Source organism: Bos taurus, chromosome 25 (assembly GCF_002263795.3).
Source record: "Bos taurus isolate L1 Dominette 01449 registration number 42190680 breed Hereford chromosome 25, ARS-UCD2.0, whole genome shotgun sequence".
Classification (NCBI taxonomy): domain Eukaryota; kingdom Metazoa; phylum Chordata; class Mammalia; order Artiodactyla; family Bovidae; genus Bos; species Bos taurus.
This window is the reverse complement of record NC_037352.1, coordinates 37685735-37707239: the sequence shown is the minus strand read 5'-3', so window position 1 is coordinate 37707239 and position 21505 is coordinate 37685735. Positions and strand designations below refer to the sequence as shown.

The 21505-nt window shown below is 43.8% G+C and overlaps 1 protein-coding gene across 1 annotated transcript in view; it reads right to left on the bottom strand.

Annotated features, from left to right (window-relative positions):
- Window positions 1–21505, bottom strand: part of BAIAP2L1 (BAR/IMD domain containing adaptor protein 2 like 1) — an 80383-nt gene that overhangs the window by 28952 nt on the left and 29926 nt on the right. Inside the window, exon 3 of the mRNA XM_003587844.5 lies at window positions 18436–18522. Within this exon, the coding sequence (XP_003587892.2) occupies window positions 18436–18522 (87 nt within the window). The remainder of the gene's footprint in view (window positions 1–18435; window positions 18523–21505) is intronic.

The window sequence follows — 21505 nt, the reverse complement described above, 5'->3', positions numbered from 1 at the left end:
AGGTAGGTGCAGAGCAAATGCAATCCTACAATATCAGAGATCTAGTCTTACAATACCTAAGGTAATACCTAGGAAAGATGTCCATTCAGAAGATTTTAACTAAGTATTATTTTTAAGTAGGGTAGAGATTTGGGGTTTAGGTGATAATTCTGTCATTAGATTGGTTCAGGAAGCAAACTGAATGTTCATTTTCTACTTCATTTTGATTAGCAATTAAAATAATTTAGCCTACCTGCTGTAAATAAGTGCTGTCAAGTTAAAGTACAGGATTTGTAATGAAGATATTAAAAGTTGGATGTTAATGCACTACTCTTATTTTAGCTAAAAGAACAATGTTTATTCAAGTGTATATATTATATATCAGATAATTGATCAGTGTTGCATCCATATACAGATTGCAAGCAGTTGTCTTCTTACATGTGAATGCAAAATACAGCATTAAAAGATTAGTTATATCACGTGAGGTACATTAACATTAATTATTCATTTTCCTTTCTCATCGCTTAGTAGATTAAGGCTAAAAGACAACCATTTTGAAGCCAGTAAAAATGAAAGCAAGCGCATTAGTAATAATGAATGAAGGTGACAACCAGTTATTCTTACAGAGTCACTAATGAACTGTAGGCATTTTCATTTAAATATTAAAAATGCTACACCTGAAAGATGCAAATTATTTAAAATAATTAAAACAGGACCCTGAAACACAACAATGAGGTCAACACAGAGAAAAGTCACTGAGAAACAGTTTCAATTCAGTATTAACAGTAAAAACCACCTTAAAATTTTTGAGTGAGTTTTTTCAAAAGACTACAGCTGTCTCAGTTTAAAGCAACTAGCTCTAATTAGGCAAGTTTAAAAACACGAAATAAAACAAAGCTTCTGCTCCCAGTGGAAGGCCATTAATCTAAAACCACACACCCCAGGTGCATGTTGGTTAGTTCTATTATGATGTGAATTTAAGGGAGACTCCACAAAATCCAGAATCCATTTCATTCTCTCTCTTACTCCACAGAGACAACAGGAACGCAGAGTAAGAACAAGCAGAGTAACCCGGTGCTCTCACAGTCCAGCATTCTTTACCTTTTTCCAGCTCAGAGGGGAGAGCACATCTCTGATGCTCACAGGGTCAGCACGTGCAGGCTGCCTCACAGAAATGGCCTCGCTTAGTCCTCACCAGCTCAGAGGGAGGAGCTCTGTTACCCACTGAGCGGAGGTGGGAGCTCAGACAGAGGCCTTGGAGGACTTCCCCAAATGACACAAGCACTAAAGGCGGTGGGGCTGGAATCTGGACTCATGTCTGACCCCGAGCCTGCGCCCTTGACCCCCTTGCATCCTCACTCCAGCATGAGAAAGGACCTGGATTTTCCCACTGGGCCCCGAGGACAGAATGCTGCCCGGCACGTGTGAAATACAGGGAAAGGCAAGTCTCCCAGCATCTGCTGGGACGCTTTAATTAGTAGGGCTTTTTTTGATTGGAACAGCTGCCTGGTGGGTGGGGCGGTGTGTGGCTGGCACCACAGAGGCACGGATGCACTGGGGAGGGCTGGCCTGGCGGCTTGAAGCCATTTCAGCTCAATGTGTCGGTTATGCAGGAAGTAAAGCTAAAGGGGCAGGACTGCCTCCCCAGGGCAACAGGTGACAACCGGCCTCCCACACCTGTCGTGGCCCAAACACACACACACACAGGCCCAAGTGGCCAAACAGAGCAGTCAGTGGCCAGCCTGCTTCTGGCACCTGAACTTTTTGAAACAAAAAATGCTTTAGGAAAGGAGCCATCAAAAGATAATGACCCATCGCAAATGGCAGGGACCCCACGCCTGCAGCCCAGCTCACACTGGAGAAGGGAACTCTGGAAAGGGTCCCTACTGGCAAGTTCCTGGCGCTGTGAGGCATTCTGGGGGTGGGGAGGGCTGCTCCCTGCCTCCCTGGACCGTCTGTGAGGTGGACGTGTAAACAAACAGCCCCTGACAGAACCCGGTGAGACTCAGACGAGGACACAGAAGTGAAGCATCTGGCACGCTGTGATGCTCACAACTGCTGGCTTCCTCCCAGCTGAGGGAAGCCACAGGGCACACTGTCGCGTCTCAGTGATCCTGGGTGAGCAAACGGGCCCGTCTTGTCCACGGGGGTGGAGAACTACACGCTCCCACAGGGAACTCCGGACTCACATTTCCTCTGGGTCTAGCAGGCATCCAAACCTGAGACCTTGGAAAGCCACCCTGACCCCGCCCCTGGCAGCCAATGCCCAGTCCCGCCCAGCATTCCTGCTCGCCTGCACTGGTACCACAGCTTCCCACCCTGTCTCCCTGTTCCCACCCTTCTACAGTCTCTTCTGTGGGCAGAAGCCAGAGAGAGCCTTTTAAAGCCTAAGTCAAACCTTTTCATTCTGGGGTTCAAAATCTCCAGAAGCTCCCCACCCCCACCTCAGGTTAAAAGACAACATTCTTACCATGACCTACAAGGCCCCACGGGACCTGTCCCACCCCTGTAAGCCCCTCTCCAGCCCTCAGCCCCTCTCTCTCCAGCCTTAACTGCACCTCTACCGACTGGCTTCCAAACTGCGACCCAAACTCACAAGGCCTCAGGAACGCTGCACTTCCAGCCTCCAAGGGACTACTCTCCCTGGACATCTGCCTGCCACTCTCCATCTAGCCCGTACCTCCTTGACCCCCTACCCAAACTGGCTACATCCCATCCCTCTTTTCCATCACTCATCGGCCCCTCACCTTATTACCACCTGGCAAATCAGACCTGTTTACCACCCATAGAACGCGAGTTCCCAAGAGCAGGGACCTTTACCTGTTGATTTATGCCTAAGTGACCAGAACAACGCCTATCAATTGAGCGCTCACTGAATTGAACATACTGATATTTAAATGAGGAAAGAAAAACTACTGCAATCCCTTGATTACTGAATACTGGGTTTTATGTACTTTTCAGAAAACCATAGAAGGGCTTTTTTTTGTTCCTGTTGTTAAAGGTCAATTTTTCATGAAAGCAAAGAAGAAACAAACCCTGTCCTCATCCCAACACTACCGTGCTCACCCTCCTCCCCAGCACAGGGGCTCTACCTCGGTACCAACAGAGGAAAACTGAACGGAGTGAGACGGAGGCAGCCATCAAAATGATGATCACATGGATTACTTATGAATTCAAAGAAATACACGTGAAAGGCTCAATTAAAACAGCAGTGCCCCCTCAGTATTCACAGCAGCACTAATCACACTAGCCAAGACATGGAAGCAACCTCAGTGTCCATCGACAGATGAATGGATAAAGAAGATGTCATGTATACACATATACACAATGGCATATACTCAGCCAAAAAAATAATGAAACCATGCCATTTGCAGCAACATGATGGACCTGGAGATGGTCATACTAAGTGGAGTAAGTCAAAGACAAACATCATATGGTACCGCTTATATGTGGAATCTAAAAAAAAAAAAAAGGTGCCGATGAATTTATTTACAAAACAGAAACAGACTACAGCCACAGCAAGCAAACTTATGGTTACAAAGGGGAGAGCAGGGAGAGGGATAAATTCGGAGTCTGGGATTAGCAGATACAAACTACTGCACATAAATGAGTAAGGTCCTGCTGTATAGTGTAGGGAACTATAGTCAGTATCTTGTAGTAAATGGAAAAGAATCTGAAAAGGAATATATAGATATATAATATATAAAGTGAATCACTTTGCCGTACACCACAAATACAACATTGTAAATCAACTATACTTAGATTAAAAAAAAAAGCAGTGCCCAAGATAGTTTATATAACCACAGATTTTAATTATGTTAAAACAGCTATTTTAAAAGCATAAAGATCAAAACTATTTAAGTTCATTTTTCAGTAAAAGTATTAATTTTTAAAAAACTTGAAGTGTATTTTCATAGTCATTATCAAATGGTTTCTAAACTTCCTAGAGGACTCATAAGTTGTTTTTAAATATTAATATAAAATGGAAAGTTGGGCGAGATCTAGTAAAGAATAAGAGATAATATTAAAACATTCAATCATATACATATGAAGAGAAAAAAAGAAACCTTACTTAGTATGTCACAAATTTCTATTGTTATAAAAATGGAAGCTGCTATCAGCCACGGCTCTGAGTTATAAACACCTGAGTCATGTATATGTGTGTGTCGTCTTACTACACTCAACAGTTACAGAAACAGACCTATTCCAGGCATCAAGAGTCCAGTTTTTAGTTGTAAAGAGCGTGCCATTTAGTTTGCCTCTTTAGTCATCTCATAATTTTTAATCTTTGAACTTATGCTCCTAAAACATCAGTCAGCTTTTCATCATGCAGAAACCTTTTAGACCTAATAATGCCCTTATTTCAATTTGAAAGGAGACATAGGAACACCGAACCTGTAGCCTATCACTCAAAATAATAACTCTAACCTGTATATCCAAAATCTCCCATGATCCTCTCCACGAGCCCTGAATCCTGGCAAGCTGAACTTGCCCCGTCCCTCTGCTCCCTCCGGCAGAACCCACCCCGTCCGTCTCTGGGCTGACCACAGGATTACAGCACCCCCTGACTCAGCAGCTCCTCCGCCCGCAGATATGATCACCCCCTCCCATGGAATCCTGTAGCTTTGTACCTTTCACTCTTGGCCCTTGCTCCTGTGTTAAAGCTATGTGTGTGTGTATATTTTCATAATCTCCCATACTAAGCTGTAGATATCCTGAAGGTGGGGATCAAGTTTACTAAGCTTGTAAATGACAGTCATGGTTTCAAGAAAGCCTAGAGAAACGTGATTCATAGGGTCAAAAGGGAGGAGCCCAACACCCTTATCTGATACACTCATTCAGTCCATCAACAAGCATTTCCAAGCTCATCCTGGAGCCTGCTTCTCTCATCCTTGCCTCGCTGTGGGAGCAGAGGTGCCACACCTGCGGTAGCTGCAGTTCCCTCCTGCTCTGGACTTTCCCTGGAGCAGACACCACTGGACTACCATCAGGATACCCAGCTTCAGAATCCTCTGAGACATTACTGTAAGCACAGCTGTTCACAACTCCTTAGCAGGTTTTTACAGAAGGACTGGTGCCAAGGCCATTTTCTACACTGAGCAAAATGCTGGCTTCCTGGGACTTCCCTGGTGGTCCAGTGGCTAGGACTCTGAGCTCCCAGTGCAGGGGCCAGGGCTCCATCCCTGGTCAGGGAACTAGATCCCACATGCCACAGCTAAGAGTTCAAATGCTGCAGCTAAGACCCGGGGCAGCCAAGTGTATAGAAAATACCAAGTGCGGGCTTCCTGGGACTTGCTTCCAATGGATTTCAGGAACAGTATGTGTATATCTTCTGGTACACACCCAGGCTTCCAGGGTTTAAAGACTACTTTTGTAATTCGTTTTCTGCGTAGAAATCCAACTTTTGTCAGATCTGCTTTAAGGAGTAGAAAATTCCAAATTCAAAATTACCAACAGGGTTTTTAAAGATGTCATGAAACTGAGAGGCCTTAAAGCTGAGACCTGAAGTCTATAGAAAACCCTTCATTCACCAGGGAATCGGCCAACTGGAATTCAAACCCCAGCTTCACTACTAACTAGCCGTGTGAGACTATTTAACCTAAGTTCTCATTTTCTTGTTTATAAAAAGTGGGAACGATACCTCCCACCTCAGAGGACTGCTGTGAGAATTCAGTGAGACTTCTGAATTTCCATTAATGCCAACACAGTCCACCAGAGGTTTCTCACACTGAGGCACAGCTGGCATGTCATGCCGCACTAGTCTCAGGGGTGCAACGTGACGCTGTGATGTCTGCACACACCGCAAAGCGGCCACCACGAGAAGGCCAGCGGCCCTGCTACACAGTGCTACCGAAAAATGCTGTGTATGTGATAAGGAGTTTTACTCTCTTGGCAACTTTCAAATATACATGATGACATTATTGACTATAGTCATCTTGCTGTATGTACATTACATGCCAATGACTCACTCATTTTACAACTCAAAATTCATTTACCATGTTATTCATTCTGAGTTGGGTGGGGCCAACTAAAACCCTTCACAGAGGGCTGGGAAATGTGCACAACTAGCCTCTCAAATTATTACAATGTCTATTATATTGTTTTTAGTGTGAATTAGTTAGGGCACCCCATATACTGAAGAGTTAACAGAAGTGGCATACTTATGTTTCTTGGCAATAGAATACACATAATCTAAATTTACCAATGGTGACATTAAGTACATTCACAATGTCGTACAACCATCAATTATCCAGTTCAAAAACGTTTCACCACCTGAAAAGGAAACCCTGTACCTATTGAGCAGTCACTCCCCACTGTCCCCTCCCTCAACCCCCAGCAACTACCAATCTGCTTTTTCTCGTAAGGACTTGCTGATTCGAATTTTTGAATGAGTGGAATCTTAAATATGTGGCCTTTCAATCTGGTTTCCGTCACTTAGGATGTTTCCAAGTTCCGTCCATGTTTCAGCACGCGTCAAGACGTCATGCTTTTTTACGTGTGAGTAACATTCCATGAGTTCATTCCATGATTGGGGGCAAGAGGAGCAGGGGACGACAGAGGATGAGATGGGTGGATGGCATCACTGACTCGATGGACGTGAGTCTGAGTGAACTCCGGGAGTTGGTGATGGACAGGGAGGCCTGGCGTGCTGCGATTCATGGGGTCGCAAAGAGTCGGACACGACTGAGCGACTGATCTGATCTGATCTAAACATTCCATAGCGTGGATGCACAGTGTTTCGTTTATCGATTCATCAGCCACTGGGCGTTTGGGTGGTTTCCACCTTGTGCCTGCTGGGAATAACGTGAAAGTCCTGTGTGGGCGTACATTTGTCTCGAGTGGACCTTTAAGGGGTGGACTTGCTGGGTCATAAGTTCCTGTTTTGAGGAACTGATAAACTCTTTTCCAATGCAGCTGCTCCATTTCACATCCCCCCCCAACACCAAAGCGCAAGTGTTCCCGTTTCTCTACCAACACATGCTGGCGTCTCTTTAATTACAGCTGTTGTTGGGTGTGGAGTGGTACCTCACTGTGGTTACGACGTGCAGATCCCTAATGGCTAATGATGTTGAGCATCTTTTCATGTGCTCCTTGGCATTCTTCCTTTTTTTTTTTTAATTGAGGGATAGTTGATTTGCACTGGCCTCCTTACTTTTAATAATTCTGTTAAGTCATTCAGACCAGGAAAGAGTACCTGAGGAAATGCATTTACTTCCAAATGGCTGAAGACCAGAAACATTCAGAACCCCTCCTGGGCTCACAAGGAACGGACTATGACCCCCACAGCGCCCCCAGTGTGCTTGAGAACAGGTGTCCAGCAGGATCAGGGCAGGCCACACCCACACCGTGATTCTGGCCGCTCCCGTCTCGGGTGTGTCCCTCTCCCTTGACCCCTGTGGGCCTCCTCAGCCGGTCAAAGTGGCCACAGCCTGTGCGTGTCTGGCGCTTCTGACCAAAGCCACTCTTCCTTGGCATAAGGTCCCTTCGCCTCCTCCTTCTGCGTTAGCACTTCGTGTTTTTGTTTCTGCCTCCTAATTTGAGGCCGAGCATAGTGCCACGAGTAGAGGAAGTCACCTGCGAGGGTTTGGGAGAGGGCACAGGTGGCTCTTGTGAAAGGGACGAGGCTGTCACGAGGCAGTGCCCCGGGGCTGCCCCACCTGGTGGAGGCCGGACAATGGCGGCGCCCCTGACCGGCTGCTCTTCAGCAGCATTTCCTTCTCCAGGGGATCTTCCTGACTCAGAGATTGAACCCGAATCTCCTGCATGGCAGGTGGATTCTTTACTGCTGAGCTACCGGGGAAGCCCTTTCATACCTGTGAAAGTGAAAGTGAAGTCGCTCAGTCGTGTCCGACTCTTGAGACCCCATGGACTGCAGCCTACCAGGCTCTGGTCCATGGGATTCTCCAGGGAAGAGTACTGGAGTCAGTGCCATTTCCTTCTCCAGGGGATCTTCCCGACCCAGGGACTGAACCTGGGTCTTCCGCACTGCAGGCTGACACTTTACTGTCTGAGCCACCAGGGGAGTTTCATACCTGTTGTTTTTGCTAATTGTAATACATCACTGCACATACGGTTACTTCAAAGCTGGGAGAAGGAATACCTTTCTTATAACCTCTCTGTAGAGAGGTACAATTTACAATCCAGAACACCTTCTCACAGTTTTAGGAATTTATATAAGTGGAAGTGAGAAATAGATTTAAGGGCCTAGATCTGATAGATAGAGTGCCTGATGAACTATGGATGGAGGTTCGTGACATCGTACAGGAGACAGGGATCAAGACCATTCCCATAGAAAAGAAATGCAAAAAAGCAAAATGGCTGTCTGGGGAGGCCTTACAAATAGCTGTGAAAAGAAGAGAAGCGAAAAGCAAAGGAGAAAAGGAAAGATATAAACATCTGAATGCAGAGTTCCAAAGAACAGCAAGAAGAGATAAGAATGCCTTCTTCAGCGATCAATGCAAAGAAAAAGAGGAAAACAACAGAATGGGGAAGACTAGGGATCTCTTCAAGAAAATCAGAGATATCAAAGGAACATTTCATGCAAAGATGATCTCAATAAAGGACAGAAATGGTATGGACCTAACAGAAGCAGAAGATATTAAGAAGAGGTGGCAAGAATACACAGAAGAACTGTACAACAAAGATCTTCACGACCCAGATAATCACGATGGTGTGATCACTCACCTAGAGCCAGACATCCTGGAACGTGAAGTCAAGTGGGCCTTAGAAAGCATCACTACAAACAAAGCTAGTGGAGGTGATGGAATTCCAGTTGGGCTATTCCAAATCCTAAAAGATGATGCTGTGAAAGTGCTGCACTCAATATGCCAGCAAATTTGGAAAACTCAGCAGTGGCCACAGGACTGGAAAAGGTCAGTTTTCATTCCAATCCCAAAGAAAGGCAATGCCAAAGAATGCTCAAACTACCGCACAATTGCACTCATCTCACACGCTAGTAAAGTAATGCTCAAAATTCTCCAAGCCAGGCTTCAGCAATATGTGAACCGTGAACTTCCTGATGTTCAAGCTGGTTTTAGAAAAGGCAGAGGAACCAGAGATCAAATTGCCAACATCTGCTGGATCATGGAAAAAGCAAGAGAGTTCCAGAAAAACATCTATTTCTGCTTTATTGACTATGCCAAAGCCTTTGACTGTGTGGATCACAATAAACTGTGGAAAATTCTGAGAGAGATGGGAATACCAGACCACCTGATCTGCCTCTTGAGAAATATGTATGCAGGTCAGGAAGCAACAGTTAGAACTGGACATGGAACAAGAGACTGGTTCCAAATAGGAAAAGGAGTACATCAAGGCTGTATATTGTCACCCTGTTTATTTAACTTCTATGCAGAGTACATCATGAGAAACGCTGGACTAGGAGAAACACAAGTTGGAATCAAGATTGCCGGGAGAAAATCAATAACCTCAGATATGCAGATAACACCACCCTTATGGCAGAAAGTGAAGAGGAACTCAAAAGCCTATTGATGAAAGTGAAAGTGGAGAGTGAAAAAGTTGGCTTAAAGCTCAACATTCAGAAAATGAAGATCATGGCATCCGGTCCCACCACTTCATGGGAAATAGATGGGGAAACAGGGGAAACAGTGTCAGACTTTATTTTTCTGGGCTCCAAAATCACTACAGATGGTGACTGCAGCCATGAAATTAAAAGGTGCTTACTCCTTGGAAGGAAAGTTATGACCAACCTAGATAGCATAATCAAAAGCAGAGACATTACTTTGCCAACAAAGATTCGTCTAGTCAAGGCTATGGTTTTTCCTGTGGTCATGTGTGGATGTGAGAGTTGGACTGTGAAGAAGGCTGAGCGCTGAAGAATGGATGCTTTTGAACTGTGGTGTTGGAGAAAACTCTTGAGAGTCCCTTGGACTGCAAGGAGATCCAACCAGTCCATTCTGAAGGAGATCAGCCCTGGGATTTCTTTGGAAAGAATAATGCTAAAGCTGAAACTCCAGTACTTTGGCCACCTCATGCAAAGAGTTGACTCATTGGGAAAGACTGATGCTGGGAGGGATTGGGGACAGGAGGAGAAGGGGACGACAGAGGATGAGATGGCTGGATGGCATCCCTGACTCAATGGACGTGAGTCTCAGTGAACTCCGGGAGTTGGTGATGGACAGGGAGGCCTGGCGTGCTGCGATTCATGGGGTCGCAAAGAGTTGGACACGACTGAGCGACTGATCTGATCTGATCTGATATCAATATGCCTGAGGGCTTCCTAGGTGGCTCAGCGTAAAGATCCCAACTGCAATACAGGAGACGAGGGTTCAATCCCTGGGTTGGGAAGATCCCCTGGAGGAGGGCATGGCATCCCACTCCAGTATTCTTGCCTGGAAAATCCCATGAACAGAGAAGCCTGGTGGGCTGCAGTCCATGGGGTCACAAAGAGTTGGACATGACTGAAGCGACTCTGCATACCAGTATGCCTAGATGATATAGGGACTTCCGTGGTATGTGTTTATAGATGTTATAAATTATACATTCACAAATTGTAAGCCCATCTTTCTCCATAGTTAGACCTTTTTTGCTTCAAAAGAGGTGCAATTGCCACTTGAAAATTGAAATGGTAAGTCATTTACAAAGTTGGAATAAATGGTCATGTAATGTTTCTAATATGAAATACAAAGCCTTGATTATATCTGATGAAAACACAAAATACAGACTCTTGCATGAAGAATCAGTTTCAGATTGTATGATGTTTTACTGTTTTACACAATCTTTTATCTGAACTATAATGGACAGGACGATCTGACACCATAAAATTAATCACTTCAGAAAAAGCTCCTCTTTTCGACGCATAGAAAATTAAATCAGCATAATAGGCTGAGCCGCTGACAGACTTCCTGGGCTCCATTTAACCTGCCATTAACCAGATAAGTGACTTTGGCAAGTTATCTAACTCTCTTTGAATACCAGTATCCTCATCTGTAAAGTGAAAATAATAATAGCACCTGCTTTAGAGAATTATCACAGTGAGCAAAGGAGTTCATATGCATTTGGCAGGCACAAAGTTAAGCAAATAAAATAAATTCCTTATTAACTCTTTCCTATTTTTGTGGGAAGGAGTTTAATCTCTTTAAAGTGAGCCTTACCTGCAACTAAAAGATAAATGGTTTTGATCAATAACAACTGCTTTGGCTCAACTTAGCTTTCTCATTGCCTCTGGTATTAATTCTATTTTACCTAAATTTTAGGAATCTGTTTGAGATACTTCTCTGAATAAACAACATTTCTTTAAAAATATTTCAGGTTTTTTTTTTTTTTTTTTTTCCCCATGCTCTTATTTTTAAGACCGAAGACTGTCAGGTTGGATTTTGAGTATCAACAAGACAAAATGTAATAAACATTTTTTTAAACTGCATATCAATAACAAAAGCAAACCTATGATTGTCTAGGTTCCCTGATGCTGAAGAGATAAAATCTTCTGTTTTGTGCTTAATTTAGGAAATTGGCCTAAACAATTTAATACATGCTTCAGAATAATGTAATAGCTGGCTGAATTGGAGCAAAGTAACATAGTCTATGGCACCCCACTCCAGTACTCTTGCTTGGAAAATCCCATGGATGGAGGCGCCTGTTAGGCTGCAGTCCATGGGGTCCGTAGGAGTCGGACACGACTGAGCGACTTCACTTTCACTTTTCACTTTCATGCACTGGAGAAGGAAATGGCAACCCACTCCAGTGTTCTTGCCTGGAGAATCCCAGGGACGGGGGAGCCTGGTGGGCTGCCGTCTATGGGGTCACACAGAGTCAGACACGACTGAAGTGACTTAGCAACATAGTCTAAATGATGTGACCTTGAGGTTCTTACACCTCACAGGAAATCTGTCAGCTCCCCAAAGCAGAAAGTGAAAGTGAAAGTGAAGTCGCTCAGTCGAGTCTGACTCTTTTGGACCCCATGGACTGCAGCCCATCAGGCTCCTCCCTCCATGGGATTCTCCAGGCAAGAGTACTGGAGTGGGTTGCCATTTCCTTCTCCAGGGGATCTTCCTGACCCAGGGATCGAACCCTGGTCTCCCGCATTGCAGGCAGACGCTTTAACCTCTGAGCCACCAGGGAAGCCCTTCCCCAAAGCAGAGTTCCCTTTTATTCCTTGAGAAATAAATGAGAACAAGCTTTATTTTTCTATGGTTTAAAGATGAAAAAACAGATTCAGTTTCTTTTGAATATTTTGCCAAAATATTTTCCCCTGATCATTTCTGTTTTCCCTTTCCAACCTTTCCCATATTTTCTAAGTTTTTAAAAATAAACGTCATTTGATTTAAAGACAAAACTGGAAGTTTTAGACAAACTTCAGTTTCCTCTCTTAAACCAGCACTGTTCCTAGAGTGGAACTGTGTACCTGTGATAAAGATTTATGTGCACAGTTCCAGGTACACACCCTGACGACCTGAGTCACATGAACATTATTCATATGACTTACTCTTTGACAAACACAGCGGATTAAAATATTTTACCTGCCAAATCCTGACTGCAGAGCTCTGGTCTTTGGCTTTGCGTTTGTTTGTTCGTTCCTCCCTCCTGACAGGGCAAGGCAGTTTTGCCCCTGAGCTGTTTGCCCGCTGTGGTTCCTAGGACTGTGCTGTGATGTGTGTTAACTCCAAGCACTTAGTAGCAGTCTATAGGAACAATCCCAGAAAGTGCAGTCCTAAACCCAGGTGGTTAAGGAGCTGCTCTTTCTTTGGAGAGAAGGATATTAAACCCCTCACATGGTCGCTGGTCTTGACTTAAGCAACAGGATGGCCCTACAGGCCTTCCACTGTCAGATAAGGGCATGCCAGGGGCCAGGCCACAGACAGTTCAGGTCTCAGAGGCCGAACTCCTCTGCAGCCTGACAGCAGCTGCAGACAACCACGAACAAGTGGGCACGGCCGGGTCCCACTCAAATTTCAGTTACCTGTCGGTGCTGGCCAGCCCCTTGGCTCTAGTTTGCTCAGTTAAGGTACAACTGATAAAAGGTGAGGCTTCAGTAAAATTAATTTGAAGGTAATTTCAAAATATATGCTAATTCTTATTAGAAATCTTCAAGTGATAGCATTTAGCACAAAAATGATTAAAAGTTGGCATTTCTCTTGAATCATTAAAATATTTTTCTATCAGTTTCAATTACAGTTGGACAAAGTAATGACACATTTTCTCAATATTTTCTACAATAGGAGAACAGACTTTATTCATAAGGGACCTTTAAGTTTCAAGAAAAAACCATCAGGAATGACTTCCTTGGGAGAAGGATATATAGAAAGAAAAAATATATATATATTTATATATATATATATATATATATAATTTTCTGACCTACAGATAATTAAAACCTGCTGTTATTTCTTAAGTTTTAGACAATTAGAATAGCTTATAAATTTTAGATATTTAAAGTATTTTCTATAAAGTCTGAGTCACTTCCCCATAAAATTGGCAGAATAACTTTGTATGAATATGAAGAAAATAAAGGAGCATTTCTATTGCTTTGCAGTTCTAAATATCTTACAAGAGTTTTATCAAATGGTAAGTCCTATTATATCAATTATTTTTATTTTCTAGGAAGTAAACATAATTTAAATCAGAGAAGCACCACTATTACTTGGCATTTCTACTTTTCATTTCTTGGTGACTTTCTTTTTTTTTTTTTTTCTTGGTGACTTTCAATGACCAAACCTTTATACCTCCATAGGTGACCCCAACATGCAAGAGAACAATGAGATGACAAAAAACCCCTTCCAGAAAGACTCTCTCATGAATGATAATCAAGAGGCTACAAAGCACCAGCAGAATTAGACTGTCAAGAACCCCAAACTGCATAGATAATAAAAAGGATCAAAACAGAAAACAAATTTTTTTTTAAAAGTTGACCAGCAAATGCAATAACTAAAAGACAACTAACTCAATTAAAAATGGGCAAAGATCTGAATAGACATTTCTCCAAAGAAGATACGTAATGGCCAGTAAGAATGTGAAAAGATGCTTGATATCAGTAGCTACTAAGGAAATGTGAATCAAAATCCAAATGAGGTAGTACTTCATACTTCCTACGATGGTTACAACACAAAACCAACCAACCAAACAAACAAAAAGACAACAACAAGTGTTGGCAAGATGTAAAGAAACTGGGCCCCTCATACACGGCTGGTAGAATGTATGTGCTCAGGTGCTCCATCATGTCCAACTCTTTGTGGCCCCAAGGACTGAAGCTCTCCAGGCTCCTTCTGTTCATGGAATTTTCCAGGCAAGAATACTGGAGTGGGTTGCTATTTCCTACTCCAGTGGATCTTCCTGACCCAGGAACTGAACCCCTATCTATTGTGTCTCCTGCACTGGCAGGCAGATTCTTTACCACTAGCGCTATCTGGGAAGTCTGGTGGAATGTATAATGGTGCACTCCATTTGAAAAACAGTCTGGCAGTTCCTCAAAGGGTTATATTTAGAGTTAGGATATGAACCAGCAATTCTACTCCTAAGTGTATACCCAAGAGATGGAAAAATGTAGGTAAACACAAAATCTGTACACAAATGTTCATAGTAGCAGTATTTTTAGTAGCTAAGAGGTAGAAGAAACCCAAATGTCCATCAACTGATAAAATTAAATGTGGTAGATCTATACAATATTCCATTTATATGAAATGTTTAGCAAAACCATACCTATAATAGACAAAATATATTAATGGTTAAATATGGCTGGAGTTTGGAGAAGGCAATGGCACCCCACTCCAGCACTCTTGCCTGGACAATCCCATGGATGGGGGAGCCTGGTGGGCTGCCATCTATGGGGTCGCACAGAGTCAGACACGACTGAAGTGACTTAGCAGCAGCATGGCTGGAGTTGGGGGTGAATGGGAAGTGACTGCTAATGGGTATGAGATTTCTTTTAGGAGTGAGAAAAATATTCTGAAGTTGACTCTGATGATAATTTAAAACTTTGTGAATATACTAAAAATCACTAAACTATATGACTTTAATGGGTGAACTGTACTATGTATTAATTAGATCTCAATAAAACAATTATAAAAATATGATAAAATTAATTTGGATAGTAATGACAAAGAATGAAATTAAAAACTCAACAGAATTGACTAGAAAAAAAATTTAAATGCCGTATACAGTAGGCCTTTCAAAAACACCATAAGTATATAAAAATGCATATATAAAAATGTATAAGACTTCTACAAAAAAACCTACAAAACAGTGCTAACAGAAATTTTTAAAGTTCCAAGTCAATTTTCCATTTCCTTATCCATTTATAACTAACAGTAAGAGAGTTTTTAGTGTTTCTGACAAACATTTTTAAAGGTCACAGGACAATCATAATTTCTCCCACTGATTAAGATGGCTTTGCATAGTTTTAACTTGTATGGCCATCTTGTGGTCTTACCTATATTTAAAATTAATGAGTTAAATGTATCATTTCAGAAATTAGAACAGTAGAGTAATCCCAAAGATGGTACAAGGAAGAAACTGAGGGTAAGAGTAGAGATTAATGAAATAGAAAATGAAGATACAATAGAGAGAATTGAAAAAATCTGTTCATGAGGAATCAAGGATAATCAAGGCAAAATGTGTATTCTTATGAACATATCACCCACTTCATGGAAGAGAATAATGCCGATGAAAACAAGCGACACAGATTTTTGAGTTCTCAAACACTTGTGAATGTATGAAGTGACGAGAGAGGCATCTTTCTGGTCTAAGAGACTTCAGAGCACACTCTCTCCTTCCGTCTCCCGGCCACCCAGAATGTGTCGGCGCCCGCTCCCTCGGTCCTGCCCCCACTCACGAGGGGGAGTGTGGCCTGCAGAGGTACGCGAGCCTCGCTGAGCCTCTCTCAGGCGGTGGGCAGCCTCAGGGGAAAGGAAGACCTGGCAGGCCTCCCGGCCTGCTCAAGGGTTGTTCTTGGACGGCACCTGGGTTGCCCACCACCCTCGCCCAGAGGTCATGACCTCACAGCCCCCGCTGCCTTCCTTGGCGGCCGCGCATATGGCTGCCCCCAGAGGTTATCTCACGCCCGTGCAGGAGCCGTGACGGCCAGGCTGACTCTTCCAGTCTATGGGCTCCCCGAGGAAACGCGGGCTGAGCGCCCGCCCTGGGAAATAGACCTGAGAGGTCACGTCCACCGCCGGGACTCCCGAGGATGAGACGAGGCAATGTGCTCACAGCACACACTTACCAAGACCCGAGTTTCTACACGAAGCACAGCAGTCCAAAGGTTAAGCAACAGCCGTTAAGAAGCCAAACATCATGTCTGTAACACTTCTGGTATTTCCATCTTCCTTGACCTGTGACACCTGGTGTTCCTGGGTGGGCCCCTAGACCACTGAGCTCGAAACAGCACCCGTGCCGCCCCTCCCTAGGCTTTGGCTGCTCAGACACCTCTCAGTCATCTCCTCCAAAAGGTCCCCACCGAGTGGTTTCCATTTTCTTCCTCTTCAGCGACCTGACTGGCTGCCTCTTTCCTTTCCCTTGGCTGCAGGGATGCGCAGTCAAGTGCGGAGGTAAGGAGCCCAGATTCTCAAGTCGGACCACCTGCTAACTGTGTGGTCGGGCACACACTCCCCTGCAGGTCTTAACACCAATACCACACGGTCAGAAACCAGACAAGAGAATCTTCTTGAAAAACAAGAAAGACACAATCTACTTTAGGTCTTTCTCTTTTTCCTATGAATTGTCCTCTGCTCTTCCATACAGGAATTTAAACAGAAACAGGGTAGTATTTTAGTCTAAACATTAACAATAAGATAAACTAAGTGAATCAAAAGCCGAACATGTCAGGCCTCCAAAAGCACCTCCAACAAGGACAGAACTTTCTCATGGAATGGCTGCGAGTAGAAAATTAAGTATATGATACAGTGAATATAAGTGAAAAGGGCAACTTGGAACAAAAATGAAACATAGCAAGTAATTTCCATCCCCTCTGAATGAAACACATACGCACGAAGGCTTTCCTCATTGAAGCTGAAGTTTTAAGACTATGTTTATAACAACACAGTTGCTGTGGAAACAGTTGATTCAACAGTATGAACTCACAGCTGAATCAAGTAAGGTGTGGAACAGAAGTCTTATTCAAACAGTGGCAAGAACCATAAAACATTAAAAAGGCACACTGAATGATGGTGAGTCAAAGCACCGTATGTTTTAGCCTAAGGATCAGGCATTTTTTTTGCCTGACGCCTGACACAAATAGGATGTTTCTTTTGAATTAAGTTCTATTTTTGGAACCTATAATCAGTCCAATCATCCCTCAAATGTCCTAAATTTTACTGCTTCTGTCTACATAACAGCATGTAATTTTTTTTTACACTGTATTTTATTAAATTCATCCACTTTGGATGGGGTTACTAGAATTCAGATCTTGCCAGAGCATGCAGAAGTTATGGCACCAACAGAAGACTACTCAGGGTTTTGAAAATTTTCTGCATGTAACCGATTCTATTACATATCGCAGTACTGACTTATTCATCATTCAGCATCACTTCAGGCTTTGGCTACAGGTTTCAAGACTATGAACTCTTTGAGTACAGAAGTTGTCAGAGAATGTTAACAAGGGCCCACATCCACTGCCTTACCCAGCAGCCCAGCCTCCAACCCCAGAACCGTCACCACACCTCGAACTTGTTCCATGGCTTTTATGGGTCAGTTAAGAGCTTTCCAAGCGATCGTGGAAAAACACCGTATCTAAAAAACCCTCAAGACACTTAGCACAGAAACCCATTATCTGAACCTTGCACACATGCTCCTTTGCCCTGCCTCTGCTTCCCGGTCCACTTTTTAACTGGAGAGGGGCGCACTTTTCTTTAAAAAGGAAGCACACACTGTGCCAATCCTTTCCTCTGGTTTTCTGAACCCTTCAAATTCTGACACACACTGTGAAGTCGCAAATGTTACCCTTTGTCAAGTAAGATGTGTTCAACAAGTTTTTAAAATGATGCTTCTGTGTGAGGCTCTGGAGACGGCACAGTGAGAGAGGTCTGTATGGAGAAGCCTCGGTGCGCCCGGGTGTGGCTGCCTGCACCCTCTGCGAGTGCACAGGGGATCCATTCATACCAGCAAAACCGGAAAAATCACAACCGAGGGCGACTGGGGAAGCAGCGACGGCCAAGAGCAGAGCGTAAAGGAGCCGGACTCTGCGGGGTGACTCACAGGAAATGCTCTGCCAGCGGCGGGAGGCCTGGTGTTCACCCCTCCAGTTAGGAATCTAGGTCAGGGCTCCCGGGCTTCATGCTTCAAGGGGGACCTGGGGCCCAAACCTCAGGGGCAGAAGCCCAGTTCCCAGTGGCCTGCCCTCATCTAAGCCTCCACTGTGGACAGACCGCAGAGGCGAAGGAACCCGAGTGCCCCCTTTCTATTTTGCATTTGTGCCACTTCTCCATGTGCTCTTCTCCGGGTTCGCACGACGGCAGCCCAGGAACCGCGGCTCAAGTTAGGTGGACAGGTAATGGACGGTCAGCTTACCCAGCTCTGTTGACACGGGGGACCCGGTGGCAATCTCCCCAATCTTGGCCACTCCATCGTAGTAGGCTCTTCCTGCCAGGATCATAGCTAGAGAGGGAAGGTGGCACACAGAATAGTCACTTACACACAGAAAGGAGGAAGTGATACAGGTTTCCTTCCAAACACCTGAGTCCCTTGTGGCCAAGGCGAGTATGGCTGAGAGGGCAGGGGTGGTGCTCGAGAGCTCTGCCAGGTGGAGGACCCCCCCACCGGATGGCACCCAGGGCACCCTTGCCTCTGACCAGCCCTGGGAACCTTCAGCCACAGGGGCTGGAGGCCCAGAGGAGCTGCTCTCGACGCCAGTCCCAGAGCGGCTGTGTTCCTAACACAGGCTCAAGGCTGGGACATGTCCACTCCAGCCAGCTGGTCACTTACAGCAACACAAGCCTGCAACACTGTTAGCTGGAGGGGCTTGTATGGGGTGGCCTAGGCACCCAGGCCTTTGACGGCAATTTTACTTTTTCCTGTTGAAACAGATAATCTAAGGCACAAGCAACTACCATATTGTTGCCAGGAGAAAAGTGTATGAAATCTGAAATGCATTATCATTTCAAAAAACAACGCAATTACCTGAAAAATAACCGAATGCTCTGCTTTTCTTTCCCCTCCTTTTTGGCAGAGACAGGAAAACTTATCTTAAAAATCACATTTCTCCTTTAAAACTACATTATAAGGTATAGAAATCTGCTTTTGATTTGGTTTACTTTTTCTTTCCTTTTTTTTGGGGGGGTGGGCGGTGGTTGGAGAGCATGTCGAAAGCAAGACAAATCTGGGTTTGAATTCCACTGTTACTTCCAACTAACTAACATGACCTTGGTGGGCAAGTGAAACAAAGGAGGTTAATCTAAAAATGCCATAATAGCATGTGTATTGGACAAACTAGTTGAAGCTGCTAATACCAATCCCTTCTTTTACTTTACAGCAGGCTGGGTTTCAGGAGACTCTTGGTATGCAGTAAGCAAGATTTTCAATAAGACCTAGGCTATTTAGTGTGACTTTGGAGAAAATATTTTATCTTGCTCAAAGGCTGGCTTCTTACAGAGACCTCACTTTGCCTGGGAGCCTTGGAAATCACAGGATTTTGGAGATAAAAGATCCCTAAGCAATCTCCTCTCACTGAGAAGAAAACCTGAGGCCACACCAGCCACTCTGCCTCCGTGTAGAGCGGGAATTGTTTTCAAAGATGGATTTTAAAAGATATTTCAAGTTGAAAAAAGGTGGAAGAGGTCATAGACTTAATTAATCTACAAGTCCGGTTGAAGATGCTGCTGAGGCTAAGTCGTGTCAGTCATGTCCGACTCTGTGCGACCCCATAGACAGCAGCCCAGCAGGCTCCTCCGTCCCTGGGATTTTCCAGGCAAGAACACTGGAGTGGGTTGCCATTGCCAAAAAAGTAGGAGTTTCATGGCAAATAGATGAATCTATTTTTGCAGGTCTTGAGAGTTAAAAAATTACAAAAGTTACAGCTTTTACTTCATACATATATACAAATAAGTTTAGGAAATGTAATGATCTACTACAGTATTATTTCATAAGACTGAGGATGGCAGAAAGCAAAAAGACTACAGAGCCTCCTGATGAAAGTGAAAGAGGAGAGTGAAAAAGTTGGCTTAAAACTCAACATTCAGAAAACTAAGATCATGGCATCTGGTCCCATCACTTCATGGCAAGTAGATGGGGAAACAAAGGAAACAGTGACAGACTTTATTTTTTGGAGCTCCAAAGTCACTGCAGATGGTGACTGCAGCCATGAAATTAAAAGATGCTTACTCCTTGGAAGAAAAGTTATGACCAACCGAGATAGCATATTAAAAAGCAGAGATATTACTTTGCCAACAAAGGTCTATCTAATCAAAGCTATGATTTTTCCAGTAGCCATGTGTGGACGTGAGAGTTGGACTATAAAGAAAACTGAGGGCCGAAGAATTGATGCTTTTGAACTGTGGTGTTGGAGAAGACTTTTGAGAGTCCCTTGGACTGCAAGGAGATCAAACCAGTCCACCCTAAAGGAATCAGGCCTGAATATTCATTGGAAGGACTGATGCCGAAGCTGAAACTCCAATACCTTGGCCACCTGATGCGAAGAACTGACTCATTTGAAAAAACCCTGATGCTTGGAAAGATTGAAGGCGGGAGGAAAAGGGGACGACAGAGGGTGAGATTGTTGGGTGGCATCACCGACTCAATGGATTGTGAGTGTGAGTAAACTCTGGAAGTTGGTGATGGACAGGGAAGTCTGGCATGCTGCAGTCCATGGGGTTGCAGGGAGTTGGACATGACTGAGTGACTGAACTGAACTGAGGATAACCATAAAGCATAATTATAAAAAAAGAGCAACAACAAATAGCATTTAGGTAGACTTTCCAATTCGCCACTTAAATTAATTAATCTACCAGACGGCATTAAGACCCAGGGTGCTGATGTTAACACCCTGTTTCATGAAGGGGAGCAGAGCAGAGACATTCTGGGCCAGACCTAAGGTCAGTGAAGAAACAGAGGCAGTGCACGCAAGGCCAGCTGGCATGGTCACTTCCTCGGTTCAAATCACAGTGCTTTTTGACTCTTTGGTCTCAGCTAGCACTGAAAAAGAGGTGCCTCCACCTAAAAACAAGGCTTATAGCCAGTAAGCTGTCAAGTTAATGTATATATATTTTAGTGGGAAGATTTAAAATTGTGAGGTACTGATAAGCTGCAAAGCAAATTAGCAGGAGAAGGGTAATACAGGATTACACAACACAAACAATTTTTGGTCTGTATCCACATACTACATTGAAATTTTTTCAATTACAACAGTTTCGAATTTTTCCAGTTTCACTAACTGTTGACTTATGTTTAAAACTATTAAATCTTCTTAGTCTAGTAAAATATCCTGCTTTTATGATAAAGCTGTATTAATGTAAAAATTATCCAGAAAAAAAAAGAAACTGGTATTTTCATAATTGTACTCCCTCTTGTGAATATATTAGAGATTTTATACAGGCTACTGTTTTAAGGAATGACGCTCATTAGTTCTCATTTAGTGGCTGACCAG